The sequence below is a fragment of the Carcharhinus amblyrhynchos genome, chromosome 13 (assembly GCF_965287045.1).
Source record: "Carcharhinus amblyrhynchos chromosome 13, sCarAmb.v2.hapA, whole genome shotgun sequence".
NCBI lineage: Eukaryota > Metazoa > Chordata > Chondrichthyes > Carcharhiniformes > Carcharhinidae > Carcharhinus > Carcharhinus amblyrhynchos.
Genome location: NC_137336.1, coordinates 9,171,179 through 9,187,010, shown reverse-complemented (window position 1 = coordinate 9,187,010; position 15,832 = coordinate 9,171,179). Strand labels below are relative to the sequence as shown.

The window sequence follows — 15,832 nt, the reverse complement described above, 5'->3', positions numbered from 1 at the left end:
TACCAGGAGCCAACATAGATCAGTGAGCAGGTGAGGGGTGATAGTGAATGAATGATTTGATTTGATTAGATTTATTATTGTCACATGTATTAGTATACAGTGAAAAATATTGTTTCTTGCGTGCTATGCAGACATACCGCTCATCGAGAAGGAAAGGAGAGAGTGAAGAATGTAGTGTTACAGTCATAGCTAGGGTGTAGAGAAAGATCAACTTAGTGCGAGGTAGGTCCCTTCAAGAGTCTGACAGCAACAGGGGAGAAGCTGTTCTTGAGTCAGTTAGTACATGACTTCAGACTTTTGTATCTTTTTCCCGACAGAAGAAGGTGGAAGAGAGAATGTCTGGGGTATGTGGGGTACTTAATTATGCTGGGTGCTTTGCTGAGGCAGAGGGAAGTGTAGACAGAGTCAATGGATGGGAGGCTAGTTTGAGAGATGGACTGGGTTTCATTCATGGCCCTCTGTAGTTCCTTGCGGTCTGGGTAGAGCAGGAGCCATACCAAGCTGTGACACAACCACAAAGAATGCTTTCTATGGTGCATCTGTAAAAGTTGGTGGGAGTCGTAGTTGATATTCCAAATTTCCATAGTCTCCTGAGAAAGTAGAGATGTTAACGGACTTTCTTAACTATGGTGTCGGCATGGGGAGACCAGGACAGGTTGTTGGTGATCTGGACACCTAAAAAATTGAAGTTGTCAACCATCATTCCCATTGATGTAGACAGGGATATGTTCTTTTGTTGGTACAAGTTTGGGGAGGCAGTGACATTGTGGTGTTGTCTAGTATTCCAGAGAACCAAGTAATGCTCCAGGCACCCGAATTCAAATGCTACCATAGCAGATGGTGAAATCTGAATTCAATAAAATTCCGGAATTGAATGTCTAATTGTGACCATGAAACAATTATTGATTGTTGGAAAATCCCCATCTGGTTCACTAATGTCGTTTAGGGAATGAAATCTGTCATCCTTATCCGGTCTGGCCCACATGTGACTCCAGAGCCGTAGCAAAGTGGTTGACTCTTAAAATGCTCTCAGGGATGGGCTATAGATGCTGGCCCAGCCAGCGACACCCAGATCCCGTGAACAAATTAGAGAAAAAAAGGATGCACACAATGTAAATTTAGGGAGAATGGAACGTGGGAGTCTAGAAATGGAAGCTGTGGAGTGGCGAAAAGACATGGGTGAGGACTTCAACAGAAGGTAGGCTGTGTGGTCCATCAAGATGGCCCACCACCATATCCCCAAGGACAAGTTCTCTCCTTGCTAGTGACACACATCCCAGCAATGAATGAAGAGAGAGAGACAAAACCACACAGGAAGGACACAATCATTTAATTTTCCTCTGACATTTATTCCTTTGTTTCTCCTTTATAACAAATCATTTACAAATCACATTATTCAGAAGCCATTCTCTTATCTCACGTGGACTTCAGAATCTCTCTGAGGCCCCACTGCCCTCTTGACCATGGAATCAGCATCACACCATCGGCAGTATCTTTCCCCAAATACACAATTCACTGCCCAGTGTCCCCATGAGAGACTGCAATGGTCATTCTGATATAATCCGGCATTCCTGGTTTAATGCCCCTTTTTCTGAACTTTATCCACCAACACCAACCCAACCAAATGCAGGGAAACCTTTATTGAAGCAAATCTTAATTAAAATGTGCAAATCTTAAAACAAAGCAGCCTTAAAACGCAAAACCACACAAATTCCAGCAGGTGACTGGTTAACCCTGATGTCTATCCAAGCTAAACTAAGTTAATAATCCATGAAAATATCCCCCGCTTTTGGGAAAAGTTCTGGTTATAAATCCGACAATGCAAAAAATATTAAAAGAATAATCACAGCTTTTCAATGTCAATTGCAAATCAGCCTAAAATTTAAAAAGTGGCCCTAACGGCAAGCTTTCCATACGCAACACGACCTTATTCAAACACAAGGTTCCTCAGCAAAAAATATGCAACGATTTCTATTGTTTGAAGCTACAGCAACTCTGTTGCAGACCAGCAGAAGAATTGGGGAAACTGTTTGCAAAACTGCCCAGTTCCACAGGGAACTGTGGGGTGGTTGTTGTTGGGGGTGTGCATTTAGAATTAGCTTGTGTGTCTCTGTGGGAGGATCAAAGGATCAAAGGGAGCGAAGAGAGAAACATTTTCACCCTCGACTGAGGGTTAAAGTTGGCAGTGAAGGATATGAATCTGTCCGCAGGATATTTGTCTGTCCAAGGCTATAATAAAGTCAGATGTATTTTATTCCGATATTGGATGAAGGATTTTCAACCTGATCATTAATATGTGTTTGCTAATATTGCACAGCAAGATTCCAGTGTGAACGCCGGGTGTGCCAGCCTCCCTGACTGCCAAGCCCCAGTTGGTTGAGGCCAGTGGGTGTTTGTTTCACCTTCTAGTTCTTTTGTTCTGTTTCTGCGGGTCTGCCCGATTCTCTAACTCTCTCTTGCCGGTGTCTCTCGATCTGAACTGCTTAAGGGTGAGGGGAATACATGGCTCTGTTGATGGGGGTGAGACAAGTTGGAGCAACCTTATGTGGAACATGAACACGGACACGGATCTGTTCACAGAATCGATACAGCCCCGGAGGCCACTCAGCCCACCTTGGCAGTGCTGGCCCTCTAAGTGAGCAGTTCACTTAGTGTCATTCCCCTGCCTTCTTCCCAAACCCCTGCGCATTCTTCCATTTCAGATAATAACCAAGCTCTTCTTGAATGCCTCGATTTGAACTTGCCTCAGCCACATTCTCAGGTAATGTGTTTCTGATCTTTAATCACCTAACCTCCGACACCCTTCACTGTTGCGCAGTGCAGCCTGTTCCAGAGTTGTACATTCAATGGAATAGCCATTGATCTCTCCTCAAGATTCTCTCAAATCCATCCTTATGCTCCAATCAAAGGTGAAACAGCCTCAGTGAGACATTCACTCAAAGCCCAGAACAGATGTCTCAGAGTTTTTGCATGAATAGTTTTGAATCTCTGTGAAAAACTGCCAAATTCAACTTCCCTTTTCTATTATAAACCTTTTGCTAAATTCTTCTTGAACATCTGAACTGCAATCTTTACATGTTTCAGACTATTATCAAAAGATACCAGAGCACCAGATGCATGGAAGCTGCACCTCCAAACCACCAGCAGTCTACATTCCCCTGTGCACATTTTCCCTTCAGCTTTATTACCTATCCCACAGGTTAAGCTTTGCCTTTCCAGCTGAGTTTCTCAATGAAGATCAAATATATATTGGGTTTTGTTCAAATTAATACTCCTTCCCGAATAAATTTCAAAAGGAAAGTGGACATCTATATTTGGAAATGAAAATAATGGCAATATTAAAGAGCAGAAGAGATCAACTGGTATCATCAAACAACCAACACAGGTATAGTGGGCTGAATGGCCTCCTTCAGAGCTCCAAGGCTCTTGATCAAGATTGAGACCTCACTGTAATACCTCAACTTGATTGGCTACAGTGTAGGAGTTCACAATTTGCCTTCCATACTGTGGGATTTGATGAGTTGAAGAAGAAAAATTACACATTTTTTTCTCATCTGTTGAGCTGTCACAGTGGACCAGCAAAGAATGGCACTTTTAGTTCACAACTGATTCCCTGAGCAGTTAAGGATTAGCATATGGTAGGTGCAAAGTGAAAGTAGCCTTTTGTACCAATATTCCTCACTGTCTGATTGCAACTATTCCTCATCTCCTTTATAACACACCTGTTATTTGTTGGAGGATGGAAAGATCGAGAAGATTTTGTCAAGTCTTTATTTTCAAGGCCTTTAAGAGGTCATTTTTCTTCACTAAACAAGAATAGATGCTTTTAACCTTGTGTGTGTGAAAGAACTGAAATAAAAAGACAGATACTTGGGCGGGATTTTCCAGTGGCAATCACCCCAAGGCCAAAATTCCTGTCTGAGGTCAATGGACCTTTGCATGGTTTGTGTCCTGCCTGCTACGATTCCCCTGGTGGGCAGGATGGGAAAATTCCACTCTAGACTCGGGTTGCCAATATTTGGACATATTCCAGCAGGTTTTGTTCTGTGACATCCCTTCTCTGCCCACACAGTCCCATCATTGGTTGTCCAACCTGTCCATTCCCCACCTCCCATTAGCAAACCCAGCTCATAGCTAGCACATTAGTTGACGCTTGCAAACAGGCTTGTTATCCCTTTTCCAATTTAGCCAATAGCAATAAAAAGAGACACACCAAATATTTTTGAAATGTGGATATAGATTTTCTCCTCTAGAAATGTCCTGATGATGCATCTTTAATTTTTGGAGGTTTCAGGACAGCCCCGGAGCTTTGGCAACCCTTTCTCATTCACTGCTCATTGCTAGGCCCCATGAACCGGGCAAACCTTTTACCCGTCACACGTTGGCACGTCCATTGTCCAAAATAAAACACAAGAATAAGATTCCCTCCCTTTATTGCAAAAAGATTTTCCCCATCTACAGACAGCAATCGCTATTGCTTAACAAATAAAAAAAAATCAGGAAGCAATGTAATTTTCTCATCAGTTGATTATAGGCAAAACTAGCTTCAAACAAATTAATCAATAGCCAAAGATACAGCTGGAATGTGATGCTTCTGTAAGGTGTGGTGTTTTAGGAAAATAAAAACTATAACCGGCTCAAGCCCCAAAATATAGGGATGGGAACAAAATCACTCGACATCTAAAAACAAATTGCAAAGGAACAATTTTTAACCCAATTTATCTACTTGTGCTTCTGGATGTGGCCAATGCTAGCCAGGCCAACATACACTGGGCATCCCTCATTGACCTTTGAGAAGATGGTGTGAGTCTTCTTCTGAAATTGTTTCCGCTTGCGGGCCTCAGTAAGCGGGTTGGAATGCAGGCAGACGAAGGGTGGGGGGGGGTGTGGATGGTGGTGGGGGGTGGGGGGGGGTGTAGGGGAAGAGAGGGTGTGGCCAGAGTTCTAGGATCATGGCCCAGTATGAATGAACAAACAGAAGATATTGGTTCAAATCAACATGGGGTGTGTGGATAGGTCTGTATCTAAGTTTATACAACAGTAGGGAGCCATCATTGGGCCCAGAGAAGAGTGCCAATCTCAAACCATTGGCCTAATTTGGTTCCCTTTTGGATGTTGTGAATTTTCAGAACTCTATCTTAATTGCAATCTTCTGGTGTCCAGCTACTTATGATACCCTGTACCAGGCTACATTCCTTTGGGATCCCTGGGATTGAATCACGTCTGTGTGGCATTTTACTCATCACATCACCTTGTGTCTCAACATTTACAAGTTTGAAAACGCAGGTTTATCTTTGAAGGAAGAGCCTGGAATTGAGGAGATGTTGATCCCCCATTCCCCACCCAACTCCCCACCCGTTCTCCGTCACAACTCTGGCGAGAGATCCAGGAACGGATCTTGGAGAGGAATGCCGGACATGGCTGTGTTTAGCCAAGTCCCCCTTGGGAATGGGATCGGAACATCTCTGTGAACTTCAATTCTTTTTTGGGGTGGAGCGGGAGCAAAATGAATTGCGTTAAAGATCAGGGCGATCTACTTCTATGTTTCTATAAAATAAAATCAATGAAGACAAATCTTCAACACAAGAGAAGGAAATTATGATAGTCAGATAAGGAGCCAGCTCTCAACGGTTAACAATCATACCCAAGGTTAATAGAAATCAGTAGTTGCAATTAATGTATGATTTTAATTATGGAGCGAAGCCAATCAGGATGGGTTTGTCCCTCCATCATGAGTCCATCCTCATCCTTAGTGCGCTGCAATCAAAGAGAAAGAGTTCACATCAGTTCAACAATTAATCTAAAATCTTGAAATTTCAACAATTTTTTTAAATGTTGCTTTTTCTGTACGTAAACAATTTGTGAAGATTTATTTTAAAATTATTTCATAGAACATAGGCATCACTGGCTACAGAATCATAGAATACCCACAGTGCAGGAGGAGGCCATTCAGCCCATCAAGCCTGCCCTGACAACAATCCCACCCAAGCACTATCCCCGTAACCCCACATATTTACCCTGCTAATCCCCCTGACATTAAGGGGCAATTTAGCATGGCCAATCAACCTGAACCACGCATCTTTGGACGGTGGGGGGAAACCAGAGCACCCGGAGGAAACCCACACAGATACGGGGAGAATGTGCAGACTCTACACAGACAGTCATAGAAATCATAGGAATCATAGAAACCCTACAGTGAAGAAAGAGGCCATTTGGCCCATCGAGTCTGCATTGACCAAAATCCCACCCAGGCCCTATCCTCATCTCCCTACACATTTACCCGCTAATCCCTCTAACCTATGAATTTCAGGACACTTAAGGGGCAATTCTAGCATGGCCAATCAACTTAACATGCACATCTTTGGACAGTGACCCAAGACAAGCTCCTGAGTGTCAGCCTGGAGATTGTGCTCAAGTCTGAGTTTGTGGAACCCACAACCTTCCAATTCAGAAACAAGAACATGAACTCACTGAGCCACAGATGACAGAAACTTAGAGGCTCAATTGGGACTCTGTCTGCAATTTCCATCAAAAGCAAATTAAAAAGCCGTGGTGGGTGCATTAACAACATTACTGTAAGTAGCGAGAAAAACACAACCCTTTCTTTATCTGTTAACATTCCCTCCCACCCCCACTTTTCAGGGTTAAATTACAAGGATGGTTTGCATAGACTGGGACGTGAATTTTGAAAAGAAGGCATTGTTTATTTGGGAGCTAACGGGGAGCAAGGTTTCGGATGAGATTGTGTGTAAAGAGGAGGAGGTGGGTAGTTGATCAAGAACAGTAAATACACCATGGTCCCATTGGGGCTGAATTGCCCTTTTGGCATCGGGGAGCATTCGTAATGAATTTTCCCTCAGGACATAGCTGGGTGGGGAGAACTCATGGTCGGGTAGAGTGTACATAGGCGGTGAGAGGATAATAAATGGGTAAGTAGAGTTTATTATAGCCTGTACAGGGGCTATGAGATTGGTAGGGGTAATACATTAGGTCTTCCTTCATTTTTTTGCTTTGTTAAGTACTTTGTGTAGCGCATGTACCACATGCAACAGACCTTCCTTATCTAGAGGGCAGAGTATTTAGTGTCAAATGATAGCAGAGGCGGGTAGTCACTCTAGCCTTGAACCTCTGCAGGCTCGCCTGCTTTGCAGGATTACAGAATGCTGGACAGTGATAGTGTAATTCGGAGACACAGGGGGTTGAAATTACAATTCTAGCCAAGAGTCCAAATCAGTCTTAAAAGTCACCCTCAAAATGTGTGGTTGCCACGGCTGCAGCAGAATTTGGGCAGAATACCTCCGTAGCCACAATGTTTACATGGCTAATTCAGTTCAGGTTGAGGTTGTGAGTGAGGACGTTCCACTACAGTAACAGCAAGAGGAGACGGTTAGATTCTCTCTCTTGCTGGAGATGGTCATTTCAGGGCACTTGTGTGGAGTGATTCCCTCGTTAGCAGGCCAGACCTAAACATTGTCCAGGACTTGTGACACGTGGGCGTGAGCTACTCTGAAACGGGAGGCTTTTTAATCAGACCAAGAGCAAGAAAACTAAAACGTACGTTTGCAGTCTATTTGGTGGCGGCTGGCTGTTCCTGGGATCTCAGTTCCATTCGGGTAAGTGCACCAACAGTACCCCGTGCTGGACCAACACTGTTTCACCTCATAGTTGCCCTTCTCATCACATTCAGGGCGGAAGGCTCCAGGCTTCAGCTTGACTTCCTTGCGGCGTCTCTCGCACTCGGTTTCGGCTTTGACCACTGGACGAGGGAAGGTAATGTTTGACATCAGAACGATGTTCTTCACACCCCACGGTCCTTTGCTTGCAGCTCCTTCCCCAAATTCCTCCATGGGCCTCTTCCCTATCTCTGTCACCTCCTCCAGCCCTACAAGCTTCTGGGGTCTTGGCATTCCTCTCATTCTAACCTCCTGCGCATTCTTGGTTTTAATTGTTCCGTTGGTAGTGGTTCCTTCAGTTGCCTAGGCCTTAGGCTCTGAAATTTCCTCCATAACCTTGCCTAGCTCACTGTTTCTTTAAAGTTAACTTTCTAAAAAAAGCTTACCCCGGTGTCCCTTTACGTGGCTTGGTGCCCTGTGAAGTAGGTTGGGATTATTTTATTGTGTTAAAGGTGCTATATCAATGCACATTACTGTTATTGTTTCCCCCCCTCATTAAAACTGATGCCCCTGACTCTCCGTTCAAGGCACACATGACTGGGAGATGTCACTGGAGTTGGGATTTGTAACTCCGCTGACTGCACATTTTCCGATAAGAAGGGAGGCCAGGATATCCTGAGGGACCTGGAACGAGGGATCAGTAGCCTGTGAAGACTAATGTCGGCCCACTGCCCTAACATTGGTGCAGACTCGATGGGCCGAATGGCCTCTGCTGCACTGTAATGCTTCTATGAAGGCGAAAGGGACATTGAACAGGTCTCCAATGGCATAACAAAAGAACTTAAGTGTCCTTTCTTGAGAAGATGTGACGGCGAAAACCTACACTCAAAGCTGCAAGTTGGCATGGTAGCGCAGTGGTTAGCACTGCTGCTTCACAGCTCCAGGGACCTGGGTTCGATTCCTGGCTTGGGTCACTGTCTGTGTGGAGTTTGCACAGTCTCCTCATGTCTGCATGGGTTTCCTCTGGGTGCTCCGGTTTCCTCCCACAGTCCAAAGGTGTGCGGGTTAGGTGGATTGGCCGTGCTAAGAATTGCCCCTTAGTGTCCTAAGATGCATAGGTTAGAGGGGTTAGCAAGTAAATATGTAGGAATATGGGGGTAGGGCCTGGGTGGGATTGTGTTCGGTGCAGGCTCGATGGGCCGAATGGCCTCATTCTGTATTGTAGGGTTTCTATGATTTCTCGAGCATTCCTGATCTTGTGCTTGAGTTCCGATGGAATGTGGTCCTGTGTGGAATCAGTTTTGAACTCAGCAATGTTGATATTCCATGGGGGCAGTCTCGGTGCTCTGGGATAAGATAGAACCTAAACATGGGGCTGTGGTCTCCCCTCACTCACACCAGCTGTGAAATGAGATTGCCGTGATTTTTCAGGCCTTTTAGTCACTAAGGGAATTCCAGTGTTTAATAACAGGAATGTAAAATGAATTAATATTTCTCTGAATAGGTAACAGGGAATATTGGCATAGAATATTTCCAGATTAAATGATTGGCTAAGTCTATGATAGGGCAGAGCGTACATAGGCTGTGGGCAGAGGTTCAGTGACCAGATAGAGTCTATGTTGGGGGAGAGCATGCATGATCTATGGGACGGGATTCAATGAGAGGGTAGAATCTATGATAGGGCAGAGGGTACGTGGGAAGAGATTGCCATCTTGGCTAGCTATCTGTGTGGAGGCTGCATGTTCTCCCCATGTCTGCGTGGATTTCCCCCAGGTGCTCAGGTTTCATCTCACAGTCCAAAGATGTTCAAGTTAGCTGGATTGGCCATGGTGAATTGTCCATTGGTGTCCAAAGTTGGGTGGGTTAGGTGGATTAGCCATGCTAAATTGCCCCTTAGTGTCCAAAGGTGTGCAGGTTAGTTGGATTGGCCATGCTAAGTTGCTCCTAAATGTCCGAAGATGTAGTGTTAGGTGGATTAGCCATGCTAAATTGTCCCTTGGTGTCCAAAGATATGCAAGTTAGCTGTATTGGCCATGCAAAATTGCCCCTTAATGTTCAAAGATGTTGGGTTAGGTGGATTAGCCATGCTAAATTGTCCCTCAGTGTCCAAAGATGTGCAGGTTAGCTGGATTGGCCATGCTAAATTGCCTCTTAGTGTCCAAAGATGTATAAGTTAGATGCATTGGCCATGCTAAATTGCACATTAGCGTCCAAAAGGCTGTAGGTTAGGTGGATTGGCCATGCTAAATTGTCCCTTAGTGCCCAAAGTTGTGTAGGTTAGATGGATGGGCCACGCTAAATGCATAGGGTTGAGAGTTGTGAGGTGAATGTTGGAGTTCAGTTCAAAAATAGATACTGAAATGAAACATTGATATCAGTAAAAGTGAGTAAGGAGCTGTTGTCATGCGAACCCAACTGGCTCACTAATATCCATTTCGCAAAGAATCCCGCTGTCCTTACCTGATATGAGCCTAAATGCGACTCCAGTCTCACACCAACATGGTCGATTGTTAACTGTCCTCAGAAGTTGCCCATCAGGGCCCTGAGTTTCTTCAGGGAATATCCCACAGAGAGGAGGACTTCAGACTTCCACCATCCTCTTTACTAATGAACGTAGCTCTCTCCCGTAATGCCTGCATCCCAAGAATCAATCATAATACCTCCCCAGAAAAGATAACTGCTGGTTTTGTGTCTCATGTTGACTTTCCTTGTCTTTGTGTTTTGTGAAATGTGTGTGGTTAGAACTGGGCTCACTTCTCTGAGTGATCACATAATTGTCAATAATGACTCAGTTCTTTCTGTGTCAATTGGTTTCAGCTTGGCTCTGTGACCTTAGAACCCTATGGTCGAACCTTGATCTTTAAGCATAGAAGGAGGTCTTTCAACCCATCTTGTCTGTCTCCTCTTCTCAAGATCAATCCAACCCTAATCCCCACAGCCAGGTTTTCACCTTGTACTTTCTGAATCAAGGCTTTTACGAGTTTTCCATTCAATAGCCAGTTCCTGCCTCAGTAACTCCCTGTGGCATAAGTTCCCAGCCAGTGTGGAGATGTTTTTTCTAAACTCCATGCATCCATAAGATCATAAGTTGTAGGAACAGAAGTAGGCCCTTCGACCTATTGAGTCTGTTCCATCTCTCAATGGAATCATGATCTGATATGATAACCCTCAACTCCACTTTCCTGCCATATCCCCATGACCCTCGATCCACTTACTGATTAAAAATCTGTCTATCTCAGCCTTGAACATACTTAAGGACAGGTGGCATAGTGGTTATCACTGTGCAAGGGACCTGGGTTCGATTCCCACCTTGGGTCACTGTCTGTGTGGAATGTGCACACTCTCTCCATGTCTGCATGGGTTTCCTCCAGGTGCTCCAGTTTCTTCCCACAGTCCAAAGATGTGCGGGTCAGGTGGATTGGTCATGCCAAATCGACCCTAAATGTCAGGGAGGCTAGCTAGGGTAAATGCATGGGGTTTGGAGATAAGGCCTGGGTGGGACTGTGATTGGTGAAGACTCGATGGACTGAGTGGCCTCCTTCTGCACTGTAGGTTTCTATGATTCTATGACCCAGCAACTCTGCAGTGAAGAATTCCACAGATTCACTCCCCTCTGAGAGAAGAAATTCCTCCTCATCTCTGTCTTAAGTGTGTGACCCCCTTACTCGAGGATTGTGTCCTCTGGTTCGAGACTCTCCCACAAGGGGAAACAAACCTTTTCCTTTAATCATAGACACATCTGACATTTACAAACCTCAATTTCTCCACCCCAGTGCAAATATTCCCAATAATTCAGGTCTGTCCTCATAACATGACTTATCCCCAGAGTCATTCTGGTGAACCCAGCCTGTGCACATGCTATGGCTTTGGCTCTTTGGCCTGAGCCCCCGCCTCCCCACTCCTCACGAATCATGGTGATCAATGAGGCATAACTTATTGTGTCATAAACGGTGTCACTGTGTTTACAACAGGCCTAGGCAGGAGATGAGGAAAAACCCCAGTGGCGGAGAACTTGGGGAACCCCACAGAACCAAAATTACCCATTCTTCAGAGCACATTACAGACACCAGGCATCCAGCCGAGCTTTCCAGTCCTGACGCAGGTGGGCATCATCGTGGGCGGGAAGAGAACATTTGCAGAGCCGTTAAATAGCCCTCCAAATTTCCCACCCCTGCTGGTGACAATACCCACCAGCATTGGGGCGCGGGAGGGGGAGATTCCACCCAGCTGCTGGAATCTTACCGCCTCACCCATCCGAGGCTCGTAAGATCCCGCCCGAGGCCAACAGGGAATGCCGTTCCGCGCCCCGATCTGGAGTGGGCGAGGCAGTAAAATTCCGGCCGGCGTGTCTCGAAAACGCTTATTCCTTTGAGCTGGTTCTGCTGTTCTGGGCAACGTGAGTGGACAGCCCGAAGACACCATCCCTAACCCACTTCGAATGTTTGCGAGTGGGGTGGGGGAAGGGAGGGCCAGTCTCACCGTTAAACTAACACCCAAACGCACTGATCCTTTCCAATCCGGCATTCGCCACGGGTTAAACATTAGTTGCCATAGTTACCCTTTAATGCAGGAACAACACTGGGAGATTTGGCCTCCTTCGGCTTGTCATCATCTGGCAGGTTAACCATCATCGGTTTCATCGCAATGCTTGAATAGATCATTCTCCCTGTCACAGACACAAATAATGCAGCAGTTTAGCCTAATGCTACAGTGATACACTTGGCACCAATTCTCCAGAGCAGGTTAGTGCTGATGTGATTTGCGCACTATACTCATCATCCTCTATGACTGCGGATTTATTTTATTCTTTCGTGGAACTCGGGCGTCGCTGGCTGGGTCAGCATTTATTGCCCATCCTTAGTTGCCGAAGGGGCAGTTGGGAGTCAACCACATTGCTGTGGCTCTGGAGTCACATGTAGGCCAGAGCGGGTAAAGACGGCAGATTTCCCTCCCTAAAAGACATTAATGAACCAGATGGCTTCTCCCGACAATCGACAATGGTCGTCAGTAGATTCTCAACTCCAGATAATTTTTATTACATAGAACATTACAGCACAGTACAGGCCCTTTGGCCCTCGATGTTGTGCCGAGCTATGTTCAATCCCAAGATCAAGCAATCCCACTCCCTATCATTCTGGTGTGCTCCGTATGCCTATCCAATAACTGCTTGAAAGTTCCTAAAGTGTCCGACTCCACTATCACAGCAGACAGTCTATTCCACAACCCAACCACTCTCTGAGTAAAGAATCTACCTCGGACAACCCTCCTATATCTCCCACCATGAACCTTATAGTTATGCCCCCTAGTAACAGTTACATCCACCCGAGAAAATAGTCTCTGCATGTCCACTGTATCAATCCCTCTCATCATCTTATAAACCTTGATTAAGTTGCCTCTCATCCTCCTCCACTCCAAAGAGAGAAGCCCCAGCTCCCTCAACCTTTCCTCATAAGACCTACCCTCCAAACCAGTCCGCATCCTGGTAAATCTCCTCTGCACTCTCTCCGATGCTTCCACATCCTTCTTATAGTGAGGTGACCAGAACTGAACACAATATTCCAAATGTGGTCTCACCAAGGTCCAGTATAATTCAAATTCTACCATCTGAATTGGCGAAATTTGAACCCAGGTCCTCAGAACATCAGCTGAGTTTCTAGATGAATAGTCTAGTGATAATATCACTAGGCCATTGCCACCCTCTGTAGTGCATCCTGATCCAGCCTCAATCTCAAAATTCCCACCCTTCTTTTCAAATCCTCCATGGTCTCACTGAAACAGTAACCAGACAAATCCCCCTCTTCCTGAGTTATCCACCCTCTCCCAATTCCCTGAAGTCTTTGAGACATCCGATTGCATATCTGCCCAATCACTGCAGCCTTTTAACTATTTAGCATCAATCCCTCAATTAAATTCAATGACTTTCTCATTGATCTCACTTGTGTTTGTGGTGAGCACAAATTGGTTATCGGTTTGTGTACACTACAACAGTGGTTATACTTCAGAAGGAGTTAATGGACTGGTGCTCAACACGTTTAATCCATCCTTCCACAGGATAAGGGTGTCGCTGGCCAGGCTAGGCATTTGTTGTCCTTGAGAAGGTGAGCTGCCACGTTGAACTGCTCCAGTCCATGTGGTGTAGGTACACCCACAGCGCTTTTAGGGAGGGAGCTCCAGGATTTTGACCCAGTGAAGGAATGGCCAGTATATTTCCAAATTGGGATGGTGAGGGGTTCGGAGGAGAACTTGCAGGTGGTGGAGTTCCCAGGTATTTTAAAGCAAGGATAGATAAATTTTTGAACAGTAAAGGAATTAAGAGTGAGCGGGTGGGTAAGTAGGGCTGAGTCCACAAAAAGATCAGCCGTGATCTTATTGAATGGCGGAGCAGGCTCGAGGGGCTGGCTGGCCTACTCCCGCTCCTAGTTCTTATGTATCTGCCACTCTCGTCCTTCTAGATGGTAGAGGTTGTGGGTTTGGAAGGTGTTGTCAAAGGAGTCTTGGTGAGTTGCTGCAGTGCATCTTGTAGATGGAACACTCTGGCCGCAGTGTGTGTCAGTATGGGGTGAGGGGGGTGGGTGGGTAATGAATGTCAAAGGTGGTGGATGCGGTGACAAGCGTATAAAGCACATGAAGATACATACCACCGTGTCTAGGTTGAGGTTGACGTTTGGGGGGACTGGTTGTCGGCTCTGGCTTCTTCTCCTGAATGAGTTGAAAGAGAAGCCAGTTTTGGAGCCAAGTTTTGAAGTCCTGTGAACAAAAGATATATCACCAGGTCAGTATCTAACGGCTTGGGTCCTGTGAACTGCATTGTGGGTTTACTTTTGATGGAGGAAGGTATGCATTTTAATGTTAGGTATCGAAGCATCTCTCAAACTAAGCTCAAACACTTTAAACATTCGAATGGTTGAGGAAGAGTAGACGCAGAGAAGATGGTTCCAATTCTTCACACAGCAGCTACTGGAGGTGTGGCAGTCTCTCCCACAGAAAGGCAATATAGAATAGAAGGATTGTAGAATTCCTACAAAGCAGAAGGAGGCCATTTGGCCCATCGAGCCTGCACCGACAACAGTCCACCTAGGCCCTATCCCCATGTATTTCCCATGACACTAAGGGGCAATTTAGCATGGCCAATCCGCCTAACCCACTCATCTGTGGAGTGTGGGAGGAAACTGGAGCACCCGGAGGAAACCCATGCAGACACGGGGAGAACGTGCAAACTCGACACAGTCATCCAAGGCTGGAACTGAACCCAGGTACTTGGCACTGCGAGGCAGCAGCGCTAACCACTGTGCCACCAGGAGATGCCAGCTCAGTTATACATTTTCAAAGGCGAATGTGATAGATCTTTGCCAGCCACGGGTATCAGGGGCCAGGATGGGATTCAGGCACAGATCAGGCATGATGGCAGAACACACTGGAGGGGCTCAATGGCCTCTTCCAGTTCATGAGTTGTGGGAGAAATTAAAACTAAAGAGACCTAGAAACATAGAATATTGGAGAAGGAAGAGGCCATTCATCCCTTTGAGCCTGCTCTGCTATTCATTATGATCATGGCTGATCATCCAATTCAATAGCCTAATCCCACCTTCCCCCTCCCCGCATATCCTTTGATCCACTTCGCCCCAAGAGCTATATCTAACTGCTTCTTGAAAACGTATGTTTTGACCTCAATTGCTTTCTGGGTAGAGAATTCCACAGGCTGACCACTTGCCGCGTGAAGAAATTCCTTCTCATCTCCGTCCTAAACCTACTATCCCGTAACCCAGTGCTATAACCCTGATTCAGGACACCCCCAACACCGGGGACACCCTTCTACACTGTTCGAATGAGAGAAATCAGTCTCTAAGACCAGAAGACCATATGACATAGGAGCAGTATTAGGCCACTCGGCCCATTGAGTCCACTTCACCATTCAATCATGGCTGATATTTTTCTCATCCCCATTCTCCTGCTTTTTCCCCATAACCCCTGACCCCCTCATTAATCAAGAACCTATCTATCTCTGTCTTAAAGACACTCAATGATCTGGCCTCCACAGCCTCGTGTGGAAAAAAAGTTCCACAGATTCACCGTTCTCTATCACTGGGAGTAGTTGAGGCGAATAGAGTAGATGCATTTAAGGGGAAACTAATGAGGTGCATGAGGGAGAAAGGACTAGAAGTTATGCTGATAGGCTGAGGTGGGAAAAGGCTTGTGTGGAGCCTTAACACTAGCATGGA

At 45.7% G+C, this 15,832-nt stretch overlaps 1 protein-coding gene across 1 annotated transcript in view; it reads right to left on the bottom strand.

The window, feature by feature from the left end:
• Window positions 1-4,901: 4,901 nt before the first annotated feature.
• The window catches only part of LOC145351695 (H-2 class II histocompatibility antigen gamma chain-like), a 28,848-nt gene continuing 17,917 nt past the window's right edge, over window positions 4,902-15,832 (bottom strand). The window contains exons 6-9 of the mRNA XM_080201266.1: window positions 14,252-14,360; window positions 12,172-12,279; window positions 7,559-7,756; window positions 4,902-5,757 (exon numbers count right to left, since the gene is read on the bottom strand). Of these exons, the coding sequence (XP_080057392.1) occupies window positions 5,750-5,757; window positions 7,559-7,756; window positions 12,172-12,279; window positions 14,252-14,360 (423 nt within the window). The 3' untranslated portion in view covers window positions 4,902-5,749. The remainder of the gene's footprint in view (window positions 5,758-7,558; window positions 7,757-12,171; window positions 12,280-14,251; window positions 14,361-15,832) is intronic.